General features: G+C 37.2%; 1 protein-coding gene across 2 annotated transcripts in view; it reads left to right on the top strand.

Annotated features, from left to right (window-relative positions):
- LOC141509173 (retinoid-binding protein 7) overlaps positions 1-18,527 on the top strand; it is an 81,142-nt gene extending 62,615 nt beyond the window's left edge. Inside the window, exons 2-4 of one of the 2 annotated variants that reach the window (XM_074218501.1) lie at positions 14,443-14,621; positions 14,718-14,819; positions 18,290-18,527. In XM_074218501.1, coding sequence (XP_074074602.1) covers positions 14,443-14,621; positions 14,718-14,819; positions 18,290-18,340 — 332 coding nt within the window. In that variant the 3' untranslated portion in view covers positions 18,341-18,527. The remainder of the gene's footprint in view (positions 1-14,442; positions 14,622-14,717; positions 14,820-18,289) is intronic. The other variant, XM_074218494.1, reaches the window with a different exon arrangement.
- Positions 18,528-21,989: the final 3,462 nt, after the last annotated feature.

Below are 21,989 nucleotides of genomic sequence, written 5' to 3'. Positions count from 1 at the left end.
GGTGATTTGCCCAGGTTCACAAAGCTAGAAAATATATGAGAACAGATTTTAACTGAGGTCTTCCATTCTGTACCACCTAGATACTTAGAGGATGAAGGGAAGTATTTGAATGCTTCCAAAAAGTTTCCCAGCTTGTAGATAGCCGGTAGATATTCCCAGCATGTTCTGGTATCCAGTGCCTCAGATTGATAGAGTGGCCTTGAAATCAAAAATGCCTGGATTCATATCCCAGAAAGCCCCATTTAATAACTGTGTAATTGGGGCAGCCAGGTGGCACAGTGGATAGAACACCAGCCCTAGAGTCAGGAGGATCTAAATTCAAATCTGGCCTCAGAAACTTAATAATTACCTAGTTGTGTGACCTTGGACAAGTCACTTAACCCCATTGCCTTGCAAAAACCAGTAAAAGAAAAAATAACTGTGTAACTTTGGGAAAGTCAGATAACTTGTTAGTTCTCATTTTTTACATCAGTAAAATGAAGAAAATAATTAGTTACCAACAATATCTGCCTCACTGAACTGTGCTGAGGCTAAAATAAGAGAATGCATGTATCTATGCAAATATCAAAATAGTATGTATAAATGTCATTTCTTTGGCTGGGTTAACAAGTGATATTTTGGAGATCCTCACTTAATGAATGCCTCCATTTTTCAATCCTCTAGAAACCAAACCTTCAAGGTGGCACCTAGGGAGAGCTATTGTGCTCAGAGTGTTGGATCTGGAGTCAGGAAGACCTGGAATTCTCTAATTGTATGACCCTGGACAAATCACTTCTTTCTCTGTCTCAGTTTTCTTATCTGTAAAATAGGGATAATATAAGAACACCTACCTGCCAGCATTGTTGTGAGGATCAAATGAAATAATACTTTTAAAATCATTTCAAACCTTGGCTCCCCTGTCTTGTTCTTTGATTTCACTTAGCTTAGAGTCCACTTTTTGAGTCAGGAAGCTCTGATCCCTGATCCTTCAAATATTTCTCCTTAATTTTGCTCTTAATACTCTGCTGGCGCTCCGGTTTGGGGTCCAGGGTCATGAGGAGCTTCCATCAACTGATGCATATGAGGCGTTCCTCAGTAATTGCTAAAGGAATTTGTTTATGGGTACCCATCATACTGACAAGAGCTTCCTGATTCCAAGTATGGCAGTTTCTTCACTGTGTCATGCTGTTCATCTTGGTTGTTACCTGCTTGGATTCCATAACATCACCAACCCTTTTCCATCTCTACTTATAACCCTTAACCTATTTAGTCATAGTGAGCCCTTCTGTCTTCTACCCGCCTAAAAATAGTGCTTTCTGTCCACATCTTTCATGACATTTAATTATGTGATGCTATAAGATAATTCAGTGTGGGCAGTGGAGTCAGGAGGACCTGAACTTAAATCCTACCTCATACACCTACTAAGTATGTGACTCTGGACAAGTCATTTAACCTCCATCTACCTCAGTTTGCTCAATGATAAAGTGGAACTAAAAATAACTCCCAGGCCTCTTATCAAGATCAAATAAAATAATATTTGCAAAAAAGAAGTCCAATTAGCATAGTGCCTGGTATAAAATGTACATTATAAAAATGCTTATTCTTTTACCTACAGGCATGATATTACTGACCTTTCCTTGTGGGTTCCAAGTGGACTTCATGAGCATTAATACCCACTCCCAACCCCTAATACCTCAGCTTAGGTTACAGGAATATGTTTCCTGTTTTTCTAAAGTTATTAAGCCTCTTCCTACATACTTATGAGCTGCTATTATAAATCACAACAATGGAAGATTTTGGCAACCACTGGATTTGCTATGGTTATAATTGAACATAGGTCACAGACAGCAATGTGAGTGTGGGATGATGGTGGGTAAACTCATTCAAAAGGTAATTAATAATAGATTAGTTTTAACTACAGCTGGAGGACATCCAATCCCTGTTTTTCTCTTATTCCTTAAATTAAGCAAGCAGCACACTGGGGCTGGTTGTAAGCATCCCATCATTTCAAAGTACCACCATCTCTATCCCACCAGAACCTTGGAAGATGCAACCTGATCCTACACATAGCAAAATGCATCATATTATATTTTTTTCTCACTTTCTTTATATGTCTTTAAATTCAAGTGCAAAGAGGCAATACCAAACTGGTAAGTTCTCAGCCAACACCTACTTGAATATGTGGTCTCCATTAGATCAAAATTTTCAGTGTAGCTGAGGAGGCAAAAGTAACTAAAGATCACTGTATGAGCAGTATAGCCCTGGGCTCCCAAGCCTATCCACGGCGCCACCTAGGGGCCAGATATAGCTAATTAAAGGAACATCATACTAGCAACTGAAAAAAGCCAATAAAACCTGCAGGGCACCTTAAGTTATATTTTAATAGGTTTATGTCCTTTTTTTACATACTTATGAGAAAACTACATACTTTGAAAAATAGTTAGGTATATTTTAAAAGTCTATAGACTTGACTGATATTTTTGTGGGGGGGAGTGGCTCTGAATTTTTTTTCTCTTTCAAAAAATCTTTGTTATAAGATATATACCTAACTAAACAGGAGAAGGGGGCAAGGCAAAGCAAAAAGCATTTACTAAACTCTTACAATGTTCTAGGTACTATACTAAGTGTGTATTTGTGTATATATCTGAATATATACATATATATATATATTAAAGTACCTTAATTTCCAAATATATTCCCCACCCCATGTGTATGGATACACACATATATTACATATTTAGGGATATATACATATATTGAGGGTATTATATACCTCCATATACATCTAAAAGTGACTTAACATGTATAATTGATATATTGGTTGCATTCTCTAAGGGTGGGGAGGGGCTAGAGGGAACTCAGAATTTTAAAAATTGAATGTTAAGGGAGGGGAGAGCCAAGATGACTGAGAAAAGACAGGGGCTAGCCTAACTTTCTGCAAAACTCCTCCAAATACCTTTAAATAATGCCATAAAACAATTCCTGGAGCATGGGGTAAAACAATTTTCTAGCCCAAGACACTTAGAAGGTTTGCAGAAGGAGAGGTCTGATGCACCAAGCTGAGAGTTCAGTGCAATAGAATGGGTCCCAGCATCCAGAAGCAAACCTTGGGAATGACTGAATAAGAAGTTACAATGGCTGTTTCTGGAGCTTTCAGCCCACAGATGGTAAAGGGGTTGAACAACTGGTCGGAAGGAGATAACAGGGGTCTCTTTGCTGGAACTGGGACAGGACAGGATAATATTATTTTGCCCATATGAGGATCCAGGTCACAGTTCTGAATGGCAGTCCCAGGGTGAGGATGAGTACTAGGAGGATATCAGAACTTGTGGCCACAGTGGAGCAATGACCCTCATCATGGGTCCAAGGCAGAAAGGAGTGCTTGTGACTCACAGACTAGAGCCCAGGCTGGGAGAGAAGTAAATATACCTCTCCTTAGATCATACCATCTTGAAATAACTTGAAAATTTAGATGTCCCAAGGAGTTTCTCTGAAAACATCTGCACAAAAACCCTGAGACTTGTGACAGTACACTCCCTGCCCTGAAAGCAAAGCCCCACCTTAGCAAAGAGATAAAAGTAAAACAAATTTACTATGGTGACAAGGAAGATTAAACACACACACACACACACACACACACACACACACACACAAACTCAGAAAAAGACAACAAAATCAATCCTCTTCTATCCAAAGCCTCAAAAAAATATTAATCTGTCTCAGACTATGGAAAAGCTCCAAAAGGATATTAAAAATCAAATAAGAGAAATAGAGGAAAAGTTGGGAAGAGAAATGAGATTGATACAGGAAAATCATGAAAAAAGAGACAACAGCTTGGTAAGCAAGACACAAAAAATATTGAAGAAAATAATACCTTAAAAAATAGAGAAGCAGAGCTAAGGTAGTGGAGAGAAAGTTGGGAAGTTACTTGAGTTCTCCCTAGTTTCCCTCAGAAACAACATTAAATCAAGCTTCTAAAGGAATTCTGGAACAATAGAATCTACAAAAAGAGGTAGTAAAACAATTTTCCAATCCAGAAATAACTTAGAAGGACTTCAGGAAAGGTCTGCACTGGTTTGGGTAAAAGGGAGCAGAGCCCATTGCAGGTATCTGAAGAAGTCAGGACAGCACAGATCAGCACCCAAGATCTGGTTGTCCTGTGGTACATCAAGGTCAGATACAGCAAGCCAATTGGGAGGCCTCCAGGCTCAGCACAGTAGGTAAACTGCCAGCCCTGGAACCCAGGACACAATGGGTGTAACTCAGCCAGGCCATACTAGCTCAGTAGGCATGCTGCAAGTCCCAGAGGCCTTGGTGCAGAAAGCCAGTGACCAAGTCCCTGGATCCAGTGAAAAGTTTGGTACAATTCCCCCAGTACCTTAGAAGCAGAGCTCAACTTTTTAAAATGAGCAAAAAATTAAGGAAAAAAAAAAACGCTGATCATAGAAAACTCCTATGGCAACAGGGAAGACCCAAACACAAACTTTGAAGAGGACAACAATGTAAAACTCCCTACATGCAAAACCTCAGGGGAATATGAATTAGTCTCAAGTCCAAAAAATCCTCTTGGAAGAGCTCAGAAAGGATTCTATAAATCAGGTAAGAGAAATAAAAGAAAATTTGAGGAAAGAAATGAGAGTTATGCAAGAGAACATTGAAAAAAGATTCAAAAGCTTAGCAAAAAACAACACAAAAAATGGACTAAAGAAAACAATTTCTTGAAAAACAGAATTAACCAAATCGGAGAAAAAAATCCACTGAAGAAAACAACTCCTGTGACCTTGGGCAAGTCACTTAACCCCATTGCCTTGCAAAAAAAAAACCCTAAAATAAAAAACGCAAACAATTCCTTTAAAAGTAAAATTGGCCAAATAGAAAAGGAGGTATGAAAGTTCATTGAGGAAAATAATTCTTTAAAAATTAGAATTCTGGGGTCAGCTAGGTGGCATAGTAGATAGAGCACCAGCCCTGGAGTCAAGAGGCCCTGAGTTCAAATCCAGCCTCAGACACTTAATAATTACCTAGCTGTGTGGCCTTGGACAAGCCACTTAACCCCATTTGCCTTGCAAAAACCTAAATAAAAAAAAAGTTAGATTTCTGTAAGTAGAAGCTGATGACTCTATAAAGCATCAAGAATCAATCAAACAAAATCAAAAGAGTGAAAAAATAGATGAAAATGTAAAATACCCCATTGGAAAAAAAGCAACTGACCTGGAAAGTAGCTCCATATCATTTAAGAATTAAAGAATTATTTTAAAAAATATTTCATTTAGGGGCAGCTAGGCAGCACAGTGGATAGAGCACCGGCCCTGGAGTCATGAGTACCTGAGTTCAAATCTGGCCTCAGACATTTAATATAATTACCAAACTGTGTGGCCTTGGGCAAGCCACTTAATCCCATTGCCTTGTAAAAAAATCTAAAACTAAAACAATATTTTATTTGTTTTCCAATTATATACAATAGTAGTTTTTACCTATCGTTTTTGTAAGGTTTTGAATTTTACAATTTTTCCCCCACTCTCCCTTCCCTCCCCCCCCCCCACCCCTCCCATAGAAGGCAATTTGATAATCTTCACATTGTTTCCATGCTATACATTGATTGACATTGAATGTGTTAAGAGAGAAATCATATCCTTGAGGAGAAAACAAAATATTAGAGAAAAAATTATGTAGTACATAAGGCATTTTTTAATTTATGAATTGTTGAACTACCTGAAAGTCATGATTCAAAAAAGAGCCTGAACAATATCTTTCAAGAAATCAAGGAAAACCATCCTGATATTGCAGAACCAGAGGGCAAAGTAGCAATTGAAAGAATCCACTGACTACCTCTTGAAAGAGATATCAAAATAACAACTTTCAGGTATATTAAAGCCAAATTGCAGAGCTCTGAGGTAAAGGAGAAAATATTGCAAGCAGCCAGAAAGAAACAATTCAAATATCAAGATTACAAAGGATTTAGCTTCTACATAAAGAATTGGAGGACTTGGAATGTGATATTCCAAAAAAGGCAAAGGAGCTTGGATTACAACAAAGCATAATCTTCTGGGGAAAAAAAATGGATAGTCAATGAAACAAGGAACTTTCAAACTTTACTCATGTAAAAACCAAACTGAAGAGAGAATTTGATTTTCAGATACAAGACTCAAGAGAAGTATAAAATATAAACAGGAAAGAAAAAGAGCATAGTGTCAAATAGGTTTAAACTGTTTATATCCCTACATGGGAAGATGATACTTGTAACTCTTGAGAAATGTATCTCTATTAGGACTGTTAGAAGGGGTATAGATAGAGACAGAGTAGGTTAACTCTGATGTGATAAAAAATATTTACAGGGTGAATAAAATAATTGTACTTGGAGAATAGGAAATGGGAAGGCAGAACAGAGTAACATATCACATGAAGCCTTGAAAGACCTACTACTGTGGGAGGAAGGAAGGGAGGAGGTGAGCATTGTTTGAAGCTTACTCTCATCAGATTTGGATCAAAGAGGGAATAGTATACTAAATCAACTGGGTAAAGAAATCTATCTTATCCTACAAGATAGTAGGAGAAAGGAATAGGAAAAAAGTGGGGAGATGATATAAGGAAGACTTGAAGGAGGCGACAGTCAGAAGCAAAGCACTGATGAGGAGGGACAGGGTGAAAGGAGAGCAAGAGAAAAGTGTAATTCAGCAAATTAAAGGAAAATACACAGTAATTATAATTGTGAATATAAATGGGATGAACTCTCCCTTAAAATGGAAGTGGATAGCAGAGTAGATTAAAACCCAGAATCCTATAATATGTTGTTTACAAGAAACTCATTTGAAGCAAAGATATACACATAGAGTAAAGATAAAAGACTGGAGCAGAATATATTACACTTCAGCTAAAGTTAAAAAAAAAAGCAGGGATAGCAAGCTTAATCTCAGAATAAGTTAGAGTAAAAATAGATCTAATTAAAAGAGACAAGGAAGGAAAATAAATCCTGTTTAAAAGATGCAGTAATTTCAATACTAAACATAAGTGCAAAGTAGTATAGCATCCGGATTCTTAGAAGAAAAATTAAGTAAATTACAGGAAGAAATAGACAGCAAAATTATATTAGTGGGGTACATCAACCTCCTCCTCTCAAAACTAGATAAATCTGGGGAGGCTAGGTTGCACAGTGGGTAGAGCACCAGCCCTGGAGTCAGGAGTACCTGGGTTCAAATCCAACCTCAGACACTTAATAATTACCAAGCTGTGTGGTCTTGGGCAAGCCACTTAACCCCATTTGCCTTGCAAAATCCTAAAAAAAAAACAAATTAGATTAATCTACTCACATAATAAATAAGAAAAAAAATTAAGGAAGTGAGTAGAATTTTAGAAAATTTAGATATGATAGAACTCTGGAAAATTTGAATGGGGACAAAAAAGAACTATACCTTTTTCTTAGTGGTACATGGCATCTACACAAATATGGACCATGTAACAGGACATGAAAATATCACATTCAAATGCAGAATGGTAGAAATATTAAATGCATCCTTTTCAGATCATGATGCAATGAAATTCCATGTAATAGAGGGCCAATTAATTAGAATCTAAATAATATAATCTAATCCTAAAGAATGAGTGGGTCAAAAAACAAATCATAGAAAGAATCAATAATTTCATCAAAGAGAATGACAATAATGAGACAACATACCAAAATTTATGGAATTCAGACAAAGTAGTAATTAGGCAAAATTTTAGATCTCTAAATGCTTAAGTGAATAAAAGGAAGAAAAAGTAGATCAATGAATTGGACATGCAATAAAAAAACTAGAAAAAAACAAATTTTAAATCCCCACTTAAACACAAAATTCTAAAAATCAAAGGAGAGATTAATAAAATTGAAAGTAAGAGAACTATTGAACTATAAATAAAACTGAGTAGATTTTATTAAAAAAAGATTAAAACAAAAACCTTTGGTTAATTTGATTAAAAAAAGGAAGGGGGCAGCTAGGTGGTACAGTGGATAGAGCACTGGTCCTGGAGTCAGGAATACCTGAGTTCAAATCCGGCCTCAGACACTTAATAATTACCTAGCCATGTGGCCTTGGGCAAGCCACTTAACCCCATTTGCCTGACAAAAACAAAAACAAAAACTATTAGCGTAATTGACCATATCAGTAACAAAATTAAGAGAAATCATATTATTATCTTAATAGATACAGAAAAAGCTTTTGACAAATATAACACCCATTCCTGTTAAGTAGTACCTATCTAAAACTGTCAGCATGCATTATTTGAAATGGGAGTAAACTATACCCCTTCCCAATAAGATCAAGGATGAAGCAAGGATGCCCACTATTACCACTATTCAATATTGTACTAGAAATGTTATCTTTAGCAATAAGAGAAGAAAAAGAAATTGAAGGAATTAGGATAGGCAATAAAGAAACAAACTCTTATGCCTTGCAGATGATAGGAGAATCTTAAAATATTCAACTAAAAAAACTACTTAAAATAATAATTTTAGCAGAGCTGCAGGATATAAAATAAACCCACATAAATCATTAGCATTTCTATATATTAGCAACAAAATCCATCAGCAAGAGACAGAAAAAGAAATTCTATTTAAATACAGACATTATAAAATATTTGGGAATCCGCCAAGATAAATCTAAGAATTATATAAACACAATCATAAAATACTTTCCCTGCAAATGAAATCGTATCTAAACAATTGGGAAAATATCAGTTGCTCATGATAGGATGAGCTAATAAAATAAAAATGACAATTCTATGTAAATTAATTTACTTATACAGTGCCAAGTCAATAAAACTTCCAAAAATGTGTTATAGAGCTAGAAAAAAAATATCAAAATTCATCTGGAAGGACAAAAGATCAAGAATATCAAGAGAATTAATGAAAAAATGCAAAGGTCTGTTTATACCAAATCTAAAACCATATTATAAAGCAATAATCATAAAACCATTTTGTACTGGCTAACAAACTGAGTTGTGGATCAGTGGAATAGATGAGGTACACAAGACACAGTAGTAGTAAATGATTTTAGTAATCTACTATTTGATAGGCCCAAAGACTCCAACTTCTGGGATAAGAACTTGCTATTTGAAAAAAACTGCTGGGAAACCTGGAAAATAGTCTGGAAGATAAGGTTGAAATGAGTACATGATTTAGATATAAAAGCAAATTAAGAGACCAAGAAATAATTTACCTATCATATCCATAGTGAAGAGAAGAACATGAAACAAGGGAAAGAGAACATTATGAAATGCAAAATGTATAGTTCTGATTACATTACATTAAATTCAAAAGTTTTTGCACAAACAAAACCAATGTAACCAAGAATAGTAGGAAAGCAGAAAAATGGGAAACAATTGTTCTTTCTTATTTTTGATAAAAGACTCAATAGAAAATTGAGTTAAATTTATAAAAATACATCATTCCTCAATTGATAAATGGTCAAAGGATAGGAACAGACAGTTCATATAAAGAAATTGAAGCTAGGTTTAGTAATATAGAAAAAATGCTCCAAAGTACCATTAACTAGAGAAATCTACATTAAAGCAACTCTGAACACATTAGAACAAGTATCTCAAATTGGTTAATATGACAGAAAATGAAAATGATAAATGTTGGAAAAAAGTGACAAAATTGGGACACTAATGCTTTGTTGGTAGAATTGTGAACTGATCTAATTAGAATATTCAAGAGAGCAATTTGGAACAATACCCAAAGGGCAATCCAATCAAACTGTGCGTATCCTTTGATAATTGTAATAATACTACTATGTCTGTATCCCAAAGATATCATGAAAAAGAGGGGGAAAAAATCCTACATGTACAAAAATATTCATAGAAACTCTGTATGTGTTGGCAAGAATCAGAAACCAAGGAGACACCCACCAATTGAGGAGTGATTGAACAAGTTGTGGTATATGATTGTAATAGAGTACTATTGTGCCAAAAGAATTAATGAGCAAGAGGATTTCAGAAAAACTGGAAAGATTTACATGAACTGATGCTGAGTTAAGTAAGCAGAACCAGGAAAACAATGTATACAGTAACAGCAACATTGTGTATTCAACTATGATAGATTTAGCTTTCCTCAGCAATAAAATGATGCAAGACAATTCCAAAAGACTCATGGTGGAAAATGCTATGTCCAGAGAAAGAAAGAACTACAGAGTCTGAATGTAGATAAAAGCATACTATTTTTACTTATTTTTTGTCTTTTGTGGCTTTTCCCTTTTGTTGTTTCTTTCATAAGTTGACAAATGTGAAAATATGTCTACATGATTGCAAATGTATAATCTATATCAGATTGCTTGTTATCTTGGGGAGAAAAAAATTGGAACTCAAAATTTTATGCAAAAATGAATGTAGAGGGCAGCTAGGTGGAGCAGGGGATAGAGCACTGACCCTGGAGGACCTGAGCTCAAATCTGACCTTAGTCCCTTAATAATGACCTAGCTATATCACCTTGGGCAAGTCACTTAACCCCTTTGCCTTGTAACCCCCCCCAAAAAAAATGAAAGTAGAAAGCTATCTTTACATGCAATTGGAAAAAAAATAAAATGTTATTTCAAAAAAAAACAAGAACAGAATAAATAAATGGGAAAAAGATACAAAAATCCAATGAAGAGAACAGCTTGAAAAGCAGAATTAGCTAAATGGAAAAAAAAAGATAAAAATTTTACTGAAGAGAAGAACTTCTTAAGTAGAACTGGCCAAGTGGAAAAGGTAGTACAAAACCTCAGAATTGAGCAAGTAGAAGCTAATTACTTTATGATACATCAAGAAACAAAGCAAAACCAAAAGAATGAAAAAATAGACAACAATGTGAATTATCTCATTGGGGGGAAAAAACTGAGCTATAAAATAGATCCAAGAGAGATAATATAAAAATTATTGAACTACCTGCAAGCCATGATAAAAACAAAAAAGAACCTAGAAATCATCTTTCAAAAAATTATCAGAATAGTAGGTGGCACAGTAGATAAAACACTGTCTGGAGGATCTGAGTTCAAGTCTGTCCTCAGACATCTAATAATTACCTAGCCATGTGAGTTTGTGTAAATCACTTAACCCATTGCCTTGCAAAAAAAAATTCAAGGAAAACTGCCCTGATAACCAGAGGGTAAAACAGAAATTGAAAGAATCCTTCTGATCACCTCCTAAAAGATATGCCAAATGAAAACTTCTAGGTCAAGAAGAAAATATTGCAAGTAGCCAGAAAGAAACACTTCAAGTGTTGTGGGAGTTACAGTCAGAATAACACAAAATTTAACAGCTTTTCATTAAAGGATTAGAGAACTTGGAGCATGATATTTTGTAGAGCAAAGGAACTGGGATTACAAGAATCACCCAGCTAGAGAAACTCAGTATAATGGGAATGAATGTTCAATGAAATATATGACTTCCCTAATGAAATGATCAGAGTTGAATTCTTAAATACAAGGCTCAAGAGAAATATAAAAAGGGAAATAATAAGGGACCAATTGCATTCCTACATGGGAAAATGATACTTCAACTCATAAGAACTTGCTTATTATTAGGGCTGTTAGGAGTGTATATATACATACATATATATATATATATATATATATATATATATATATATATATATATACAGAGAGACAGAGACAGAGACAGAGGACACATGTGATTTGAATATGTTCAGATAATATCTAAAAAAGTAAAATTAAGTGGTGAGAAAGGAATGCACTGGGAAAAAGGGAATGGGAGAGGTATAATGGGGTAAATTATCCAACACAAAAGAAACACAAAAGAGCTTTTACAGTGGAGGGAAAAATAAGGAACCCTTGAAATTTACTCTTATTATAATTGATTCAGAGAGGTAATAGCATACACACTCAATTGGGTATAGAAATCTATCTTACCCTACAGGAAATAGTATGGGAAAGGGATAAGAGAGTGGTGGGATTGCTTATAGAATAGAGTGCAGATTGGGGAAGGCAGTAGTAGAAGCAAAGTATTTTTGTGAAGAACGAGGTAAAGGGAGAGGATAGAATAAACAGGGAGAAATAGTTTGCAATCATAACTGAAAAAAATTTTTGAAGCAAGTTTCTCTGATAAAAGCTTCATCTCTCAAATATTTTTAAATTTAATATTTATTCTCAAATATAAAGAGAAATGAATCATTTTATAAAAATAAGCCATTCCCCATTTGATAATTGATCAAACAATAAGTCTGTTTTTAAATGAAGTAATCAAAGTGATCTATAACCATATAAAACAATACTAGAAATCACTATTGAATGAAAGAATACAAATTAAAACAATTCTGAGATACTAGATTAAATTAATTAATAGGATAGAAAAGGAAAATAGCAAATGTTGAAGGGGGGAATTGTTGATAGAGTTGTGGACTGATTCAGTCATTATATACAGCAGCAATCTGGAATAAAGTCCAAAGATCTAAAAAAACCTTTGCTCTAATAATACTACTACTACTAATCTGATTCCCAAAAGAATTTTTTAAAAAGAAAAAAGAAAAGGACTTATTTGTATAAAAATATTTATAGCAGCTCTTTTTTTTGTAGAAAAGAATTGGAGAGGGGCGGCTAGGTGGCGCAGTGGATAGAGCACCGGCCTTGGAGTCAGGAGGACCTGAGTTCAAATCCGGTCTCAGATACTTAATAATTACCTAGCCGTGTGGCCTTGGGCAAGCCACTTAACCCCATTGCCTTGCAAAAAACTTTAAAAAAAAAAAGAGTGGAGGAAAATGTACCTATCCCATCCTCCCTATGTTGGGGGGGGGGGGGGAAGGGATGAGGGATGGGCATACTAAGTTATGTTCTTTGATTTTGTTGTGTTGCTAATTTTTTACTTTTTTTCCCCCCAAGGCAATTGTCCAGGGTCACACAGTAAGTGGCAGATTGGATTTGAGCTTGGGTGCTCATACTGACTCCAGGGCTGGTGCTCTATTCAACTAGTAACCTAACTGCCCCTTGCTAATTTTTTTTTTATTTTTACAAGGCAATAGGGTTAAGTGACATGCCCAAAGTCACATAACTAACTAAGTATTAAGTGTCTGAAGTTGGAATTAAACTCAGGTCCCCCTGAGTCCAGTGCCAGTGCTCTAACCATTGCACCACCTTGCTAATCTTTATTTTTATTTATTTTTTATTTTTTTTTAGATTTTTCAAGGCAGTGCGGTTAAACAGCTTGCCCAAGGCCACACGGCTAGGTAATTATTAAGTGTCTGAGGTCGGATTTGAACTCAGGTACTCCTGACTCCAAGGCCAGTGCTCTATCCACTGCACCACCTAGCCGCCCCTTTACTAATCTTTAAAAGAAAAAATTATTTAATTTATGAATTGGCCTTTTGGAGAAGATATATAGAAGTATGGGTGATGTCAAAACAAAAATCAATGAAAGTTATTAAGTGAATTTATATTAAGTAAAAACAAACAGGTATGTTGCTCATATCTCAAGAAATGTCCATCCATTCTCTCCATCCTTCCAGAGGAGAATGTTAGCACATGTCTAAAGTTCACAAGTCTAAAAGTTCTGCATAAGTGTTAGTCGTGATGACAATAACAATCAAGAAGACTATGCTGATAGTGGTGGTGAAAATGATGATAAAGATGATGGTGTGATGATAGCAGAAAGTATTTTTTTGAAATGTAATCAAAGCCTCCAGGTTCCCAGGGTTCTGGTAGGGAGAATGCCATGTTCCTCTGTCTTCCAGAAACACTGCCCCCCATAATCTACTATATTCAAAACAGTTCCTGAGCTCCTCTTCTTTGCCAAAGTTTTTTGTTTTTTGTTTTTTTTTTTGCAAAGCAATGGGGTTAAGAGGCTTGCCCCAGGCCACACAGCTAGGTAATTATTAAGTGTCCAGATTTGAACCCAGGTACTCCTGACTCCAGGACCAGTGCTTTATCCACTGTGCCACCTAGCTGCCCCTTTGCCAAAGTTTTTAACCTGTGGTTCATGAAATTGTTTTAAAAATATTTTTTTAACTATAATTTCAGGAGAATTGATTTCCTTTGTAATCTTGTGTACTGTGTGTTCTAAAAGTATTGGTGCAAAGTATACCAAGACTTTTGAACAAACTATCTTTTTGCTCTATGCAAGATTCCAGGAAGGATAAGTTTCATCAGAATGTCCAAGGGGTCTGGGATAGACACAAATAGATAAAGAACCCCTGCTCTTAAGCCTAGTCAGGATTCTTTAACCATTAATTAGAATACTTGCTTTCCCTTAGATGATATCTTTTTTAAATTAATATTTTATTTTTTCCCCAATTCCATGTAAAAACAAGTTTAAAAAGATGTTCTCCTGACAGAGGTTAGATCTGAAACTTTCCACAAGTATATGATATTGGCAACAAATTGCCCTGACTCTCTTCAGGTCAATTTTTGAGTCAGTTGAGTTTTTGAGTCAATTGCCAAATTGTTACCAGTTTTCAAATCAGTCAAAATTGGCAATTGCAATTTTTCTTCAATTATTTTCAAGGCATTGACTTTGCCACACGGAAGATAGGGAAGATGATGAAACCACAGAAAGTGATCATACAAAATGGTGACGACTTCACTATCCATACACTCAGCACCTTCCGGAACTACCTTATCCAGTTTAAAGTTGGAGAAGAATTTGATGAGGATACCAAAGGCCTAGATAACAGAAAATGCAAGGTAAGGATGGAAAAGGTCACTAATATCTGATATTCAAGAGCTCTTTGGCCTAGAAGCATTCCTTTGGATCAAACCTCATCCTTTCTCTTATTACAGAGTTTGGTCACATGGGAAAATGACAGACTCACCTGTGTCCAGAAGGGGGAAAAGATGAACCGAGGTTGGAGCCACTGGATTGAAGGGGACGAATTACACCTGGTAATTGTGAATTATGTGTTTCCTTTTGCTGGAAGACAAAGCTTCTCAAGCTTAGGTCCATGGACCTATTCGCCATCTCTCAAGAGGCTATGGATAAACGTGATTCTATGAAGGTGTCGATAAGTTTCACCAGACTGCCAAAAGTATTCATGATACATATAATACCATACACACACACACACAAACACACACACATTGACTCACTGCTAAAAATCCCTGTCATAAAGATAGATTGCTATATAGGCTACAAGAAAACAAAATGAAAAAACTTTAACCAGAATTGTAAGATGGTTACTTCTAGTTTCCTCTCTCTCTTCCATATCTCCCCCTTTTCCCTCCCAACCAGTCATTTTATTGGAATAGGAAATTCTTGGAAAGGAAACTAGTATTTTCCAGATACCCTTTTGGACTCCGGGGATACAAACAAAACAGCCCCTACCCTCAAGAAGTTTCTGGGGTAGTCCCTGCCTCTCTGGTCCAGGGGTCAACAACATCTTAGGAATTTAGTGTCTTAGAGAAGTGGTTCTCAAAGTGATCCATTCCTGGGAGTCTTTCAAGGGCTCCATTAGGTCAAAACGATTTCTACTTATAATACTAAGAAGCTTTAATTTATAATATGTGGTTAATAGATATAATAGATATAATCTCATAGAGAAAGTTCTTGGTGGAGTAAGTGTTTCAATTTTTAAGAATTGAATGCTCCTGAGATAATTAGACTTCTCGATGACAGAGTGGATACAGAATTGAGCCTGTAGTCAGAAAAGTCCTGAGTTCAAATTTGACCACTGATACTAGCCATGGGACTCTGTAACTTCTACTTGCCTCAGTTTCCTCAACTGTAAAATAGAGATAATAACTAGTTACCTTTCAAGGTTGTTGTGAGATGACATAATATTTATATTTGTTTCTTCATTTGTGTTCAACTCTTTGTGGTCTCATTTGGGGTTTTCTTGGCAAAGATCCTAGAGTGGTTTGCTATTTTCTTCTCCAGCTCATTTTACAGATGTTGCAACTTGAGTCAAATAAGGTTAGGTGACTTACCCAGGGAATACAGCTAGTAAGTGTCTGAGGCCAAATTTGAACTCATGAAGGTGAACCTTCCTGATTCCAAGCCCAGCTCTCTATGTACCACCCAACTGCCTGTTTAGTCCATATTAGGTGATATATACTTAACTACTTTTTTCTCTCTATCTCCAACCAAATTTTGAGAACCACTGTCTTAAAAGTTTGCCTGGACTTATCGTAAAGAATGTGATCCACCCGTGACAGAGCTGGTGGTGTTGGAACAGACTGAAGCACTTTTTTTAATTATTATTATTTTGGGGGGAGCCAAGTGGGATTGGGTGGCTTGCCCAGGGTCACACAGCTGGGTGATTGTTGGGTGTCTGGGATCGGATTTGAACCCTGGGTGCTCCTAACTCCAGGGCTGGTGTGCTGTCCACTGTGCCACCGAGCCGCCCCTATTATTATAATTATAATTATTTTATTTTGTTTTTACTTGTTTGTTTGTTTTTTTTGCAGGGCATTGGGGTTGGGGTAGCTTGCCCAGGGTCACACAGCTGGGTGATTATTGGGTGTCTGGGGCTAGATTTGGACTTGGGTGTTCCTGGTTCCAGGGCCTGTGCTCCATCCACTGCGCCACCTAGCTGCCCCTTTTATTATTATTATTATTATTATTATTATTATTATTATTATTTTAGGTTTTTTCAAGGCAAATGGGGTTAAGTGGCTTGCCCAAGGCCACACAGCTAGGTAATTATTAAGTGTCTGAGACTGGATTTGAACCCAGGTACTCCTGACTCCAGGGCCGGTGCTTTATCCACTGCGCCACCTAGCCGTCCCTATTTTTTTATTTTAATTTTAATTATTTTCTCTTTCCTTTATTGCTCATGAGGGTCTTATGTTTTTGGGGGAGGGGTATTATGTTTACTCTTAAGAATATTTTAGTAATGTATAAAAAATAATTTGCACAAAAATAAAATAAATATGATTAAAAAATAAAAATTAAAAATTTTTAAAAAGTTTGCCTGGGATACCCAGAAGTTAAGTGACTTGCCCAGTATGAATCAGAGGCAAGAATGGAAACTTTCCTGACTCTGAGGCAAAAGGCCTCCCCACCAAAAGAAGGAACAATCTATCCAAATACATAGAGCTTCTTCCCTTCTAACAAAGAAATATCTTTAAAGCAAAAGAAACCAACAGATTGACCATGTAGTCCAACTTCTGTGAGAGAAGGGAGGTAACCCTCTGGGGGCAGGACTATAGAATGTTTTCTTTTATAAAAATTGTTTTTATTTATTTAAGGCAATAGGGTTAAATGACTTGCCCAACACAGCTAGGTAATTATTATGTCTGAGGTCAAATTTTAACTCAGTTCCTCCTGACTCCAGGGCCAGTACTCTATCCACAGCGCCACCTAGCTGCCCCAATGTTATCTTCTTATTGTGATTTCATTGGCATGAAGAACTGCATGAGGAGGATGTTTCTCCCACCGTCAAAGTAGAACCCCAATACTTTAGTCTTACAGAGTTGCCTGAGACCCTGAAAGGTTGATCCATTTGTCCAGGGTCACCCAGCCAGTGATGGTGATGATGATGATGATGATGTGGCAGAGGTTCTGCTGATTCTGAGACTAGATGTGTCTCCCCTTGTCTCTGCCCAATTCTTTTTGCTTTCATGTGTGTCTGCTATAGCATTTCAACCAACAATGAGCATTTTAAAGCTCCTACCATGTACAAGGCATTGTTCTAGGTTACACTAATGTAGTGCTTTAGAAATATCTTTGATTACCTCCTCAACCCTAAAAAAACAAAAACAAAAATAGCATTCAGTTTCCAAACCCTAAAGTCACAAAATCCTGTTCAATGTTACACAAACTATGATTGATCCAAAGGATATTCACAGCTATTGAAGTTTTCTTCTATTAATTGCAGAATCAATTAATGATAGGGGGATATGCCTTGTAGTGATGTCTGTGCTTCAATATCCAAGGAGACCATGACATCAGGGGGTTTTCTGCCATGACAAGCACATGGATTAGATTTGAATGACAAGGTGCTGAGTTAAGTCACCAGGATTACTTTCTCCTCTGGAGCCATCTGGGTCCAGTGGCCAGATATGATTCAGGATGACTGGAGATGGCCCCAGATGTGAAGTAATCAGGGTTAAGTGACTTGACCAAGGTCACACAGATAGTAACAGAGTCAAGTGTTTGAGGCCACATTTGAACTCCTGTTCTCTTGATTACACTGTGCCACCTGCATGAAATATGTTTGGCTCTACCCTTATAGAGCTCCTGCCTAAAGCCCATGGCGCCTTGGTACAGAGCCCCTTGGATTGTGGCCAAACTTGACAAACTGGTTATTAATCCATTGAAGATCTCTGGGAAGAGATTGTATTCTTAAATGCTGATCTCACGATTTTTTCTTTCTTCCCCCAATCCCCTTGTTCCCTTCTGCGTCTGACTCTAGGAAATGTTCTGTGAAGGCCAAGTATGCAAACAGAGGTTCCAGAGAGCCTGAGGGAGAAAACCAGTGCTGAGTGTGCACCTCCACCCTGAGGAGACCTGTAGCTCTTACTGAGCTGGTGCCAAACAACTTTGCCAGGGCTCATAGAGCAGAAGACAATCCCTTCCTTCTCTTTTTTATTAACCTTGCCCAGAGAGATTGTCACAACCTGTCTGGCAAGTTACAATAAATTTTTTTTCTAAACGACTTAAGTGCTCTGTTGTTATTTATCAACAGAGAGGCCCAAAGGGATCATAGATTTAGAGGAGGAAGAGACCTTAGAAATCATCTTGTCCAAATCCATCATTTTATAGAGGAGGAAACTGAGACCCAGAAAAGTAAATCACTCACCCAAGGCTACACATGAGACAGATGTGAGATTTGAAACCTGGTCCTCAGACTCCCAATGAGATACTTTATTTCTGGTGTTCAAATGCTTTTTTGGATTTATTTCTTGAGTCTTGTCAGTGGTATTGAGTCATCCCTGCATACATGGGTCTTGGAGACCTCCATCCTCCATTCCCCATCTTTCTGTTTCTCCCTGTCTAGAAAATCCCTATTCATCTCTCTGCTTCCTTATACATGTAGTTATGGATTCAACCAATCAAGAGTCTTGCTGAGGTAGAGGAAATGTTAAGAGAAATATTTTCTATAATTAATCTTTTCCCTCTGCACTGACCATGCAACTTACATTAATACTGACCTCTCTCCCCTACCCATTGCCCAAGCCAGGAGATGAGGTCAATGAACTTTTAGTGAAGTACCTAGCTAGCCCTTCCCAGGCAAAGACTCCCTGTACAGATGAGGTAATGAGAGGTATGTTGATGATGTTGATGAGGGGTGGTAGGTCAATGACTAAATCCTTTCAGGTTAAGACATTGCATTTGTCTGGGGACAAGGATTTACCTGGAGTCCTGAAAGTTGATTGACTTCATCTCATAACTTGGATAATGAGATGGGGATCAGTGTTAATATTAAGGCCTACTCAGAGGTTAACTATTTGACATATTCAGCACAGAAGAAACAGTTTAGTTTATTGGAAAACATAGGTACAAGTTTTATGTGAAGGGTCATAATGAATGGATTGTCACCTGCCTCACTGGATCATGTCTGAGATCACAAATCTTTTGGAGTCCTGAGCTCCAAAACAGGTAATAGAGAAGGAGCTCCCAAAAAGGAAGGAACTGAAGAAAAAAGTGAGAGTAGTCAGTGGAGTAAGGCCTTTGAAGAGATCAAAGGACATAAGTGGACTGGTTAGACCTGAATGGAGGAATCAAAAAAAGAGGAGAATTAAAGATATATTGCCTCTGTTTGTTTCTTGAATTCCATAACTGCCCTGACTCAGACTCAGGAATTCAGGCTTTGGAAAGAAGATTGAGATTTATTAAAAGAAGTTACAACACATTAAGAAGGTAATAGAAAAGTTAAGAAGAGCTTAAAGAGAAGACCACGTGGATTGCTGATTGAATTGGCCAATGGCTTCAAAAGGAGACTGGGAGGTAGAAGAGAAAGAGCCCCTTCTTTGATCTCTCCTTAAATTCTCACTCAGAGTACATGGGAGGGGTGGTGACTCTGTAGTGACCAAAGTCCCACATAGATTTTGTCTTTTGAGGAGGGGCCATTTTTGGGTAGTCTTGGGTGTTTCCAGTGCCTGGCTCCCGGGCTGGCCCACCAGGAGACCATGCAATCCAAATCAGGTTGAAGGTCAGGCCTTCAGGTGTGGCCTATATTAGCTGATAAAGGCAGAAGAAAAATCTTAATGCAAACAAAAGATATACAAAGTTTGTCTCCTACTGATCTCATCACCTTCTATACCCAGGTTTCTCTGCATCAATATGTAGATACTGAAATGAATAGAATGAAAAGTCAGAGGACTCTAGACACCTTTTTTTTTATAAAGTCTAAAAGTGAAGGGCAGTGGTGAAATCTTGAGAGAGGGAAAAGTTGGATGTGGGCTCAGACAGATTTGGTCAGAGACCCAACGCTCCAGACTTACAGACTGTTTGTTTGATAGTGACAACTCTGACATTCCCTTAGAAATGTCCAATATAATATTTTGGGGAATGGAATCATAATGTTATAAATAGTTCAAGAATACTTAGTCTAGAGTGATTAAAATGGTTTTTATTAAGATATCTTAACAAAATGGTACACCTCTCTCATGGTGGGAGAGAGGGGTGAGGAAATCCCACCATACAAGCTTTTTTATGCACTTTGAAAGACTTTGTTCCTGCCCCTTCATGCCAACCATAGGCTGGGTCACATCTAATTGATACATTGGTTCCTATACATTTCCCCCACCCTGCTCATTATACTAATAAGCAAGAACAGATAGATCTCCTAGAGCACATGCAAAGGAGAAGGTTAAGACTCTAGGTTACTCTTGACCATTTAAGGACTAGTTTCTTCTAATCTTGGGTTTGTCATCTTTGAAATGGGATTAGGAGAACTCTCCCAGTTTTGTAATTGCTAGGGCCATTCCCCCTTTATAATGGATTTCAAAGAGTGCCCCCCTCCACACCCTGTGAAGACCAACAATGCCCTTCATTCCTCACAATAACTAGAAAGTTTTCAGCCTGGGGAAAATGCCAGAAGCTAGGATAGGCTAAACAGAATGGCATTAGCTCTTGGAATTAAGATTAGGGCTAGACAACTGCCCAAAGATTCAGAATGTTGCCACATCATCAGTCAAACTTAGGCACTATGCTAAGTATTAGGGCTAAAAAGAAAAGAAAAACCAATCCCTGACTTCAAAGATCCTACTTTCAATGAAGGGAGTGCACATGTAAATAAGTAGATACATTAAATTAAATAAAATAAACATATATTAAGTGCCTACTATATGCTCTGAAGTGTGCTGGGAATACAAATTAGAAAAAGACAGTCCCTGCCCTTAAGAAATTTACAATCTAAAGAGGGAAGACAGTATATAAAAGTAATCTGGAAAAGGGTAGGGGAAGACCATAGGAGGTATCTGGAATGGAAACCAAGCAGAGCAGCCTCTTTTAAGTAGGAAAAGAAAAGGTTGGGGAGGAGTTTAGAACTCCACCCAGTAGTCAGATTGAAGAGGAGGCTGAGAGAGGTGAGAAGAGACAGAGGAGATCAATCTGAGTTAACAGGTAGAAATTTCAGGCTTATTCTGGGAAGGACATGGATTCTTGGACTTCAGACCAAGCAGAGTTTCCATGGAAAGCATAATCTCAGAGTTAAGGCATTAACAATCTTTGGCAGAAGGTAGGATCCAACTGAGTCTTCAAAGAGGAAAGCCAAGAACAGGAGGCAGGGAGGATGATTATTCTAACCCTTGGCAACAGCCATTGCAAAGGCATGCTGCTATTTGGTGATGGTTGGCAGAGAAGGTGAAGAGAGGAATGATCTCACCCACTCCAGCTACCATCTGGTAATTTCCTATTTTAACAAATTATTCTTGCTGATGTCAACCTAAAGGGGAAAACAACCTCCAACCAACTAGGAGGTGATCAGTAAATAAAGTGAGGCATTTATTCAGTGTCAAAGAACTGCAATTTCAGGATAGCATCTGGTCTTATTCAGAAATAGATGCCCAGGGACAAAGGGGAAAAGGGGATCCTTAGAGGGAAAAATCATGGTAAACAGCAGGAAGGAATATAGTTTGGTTATACAAAATAGCCCAATTGTAGGAATG

This window comes from Macrotis lagotis, chromosome 1 (assembly GCF_037893015.1).
Source record: "Macrotis lagotis isolate mMagLag1 chromosome 1, bilby.v1.9.chrom.fasta, whole genome shotgun sequence".
Classification (NCBI taxonomy): domain Eukaryota; kingdom Metazoa; phylum Chordata; class Mammalia; order Peramelemorphia; family Peramelidae; genus Macrotis; species Macrotis lagotis.
The sequence above is the reverse complement of the archived record's forward strand: the minus strand, read 5'-3'. Positions and strand labels throughout refer to the sequence as shown.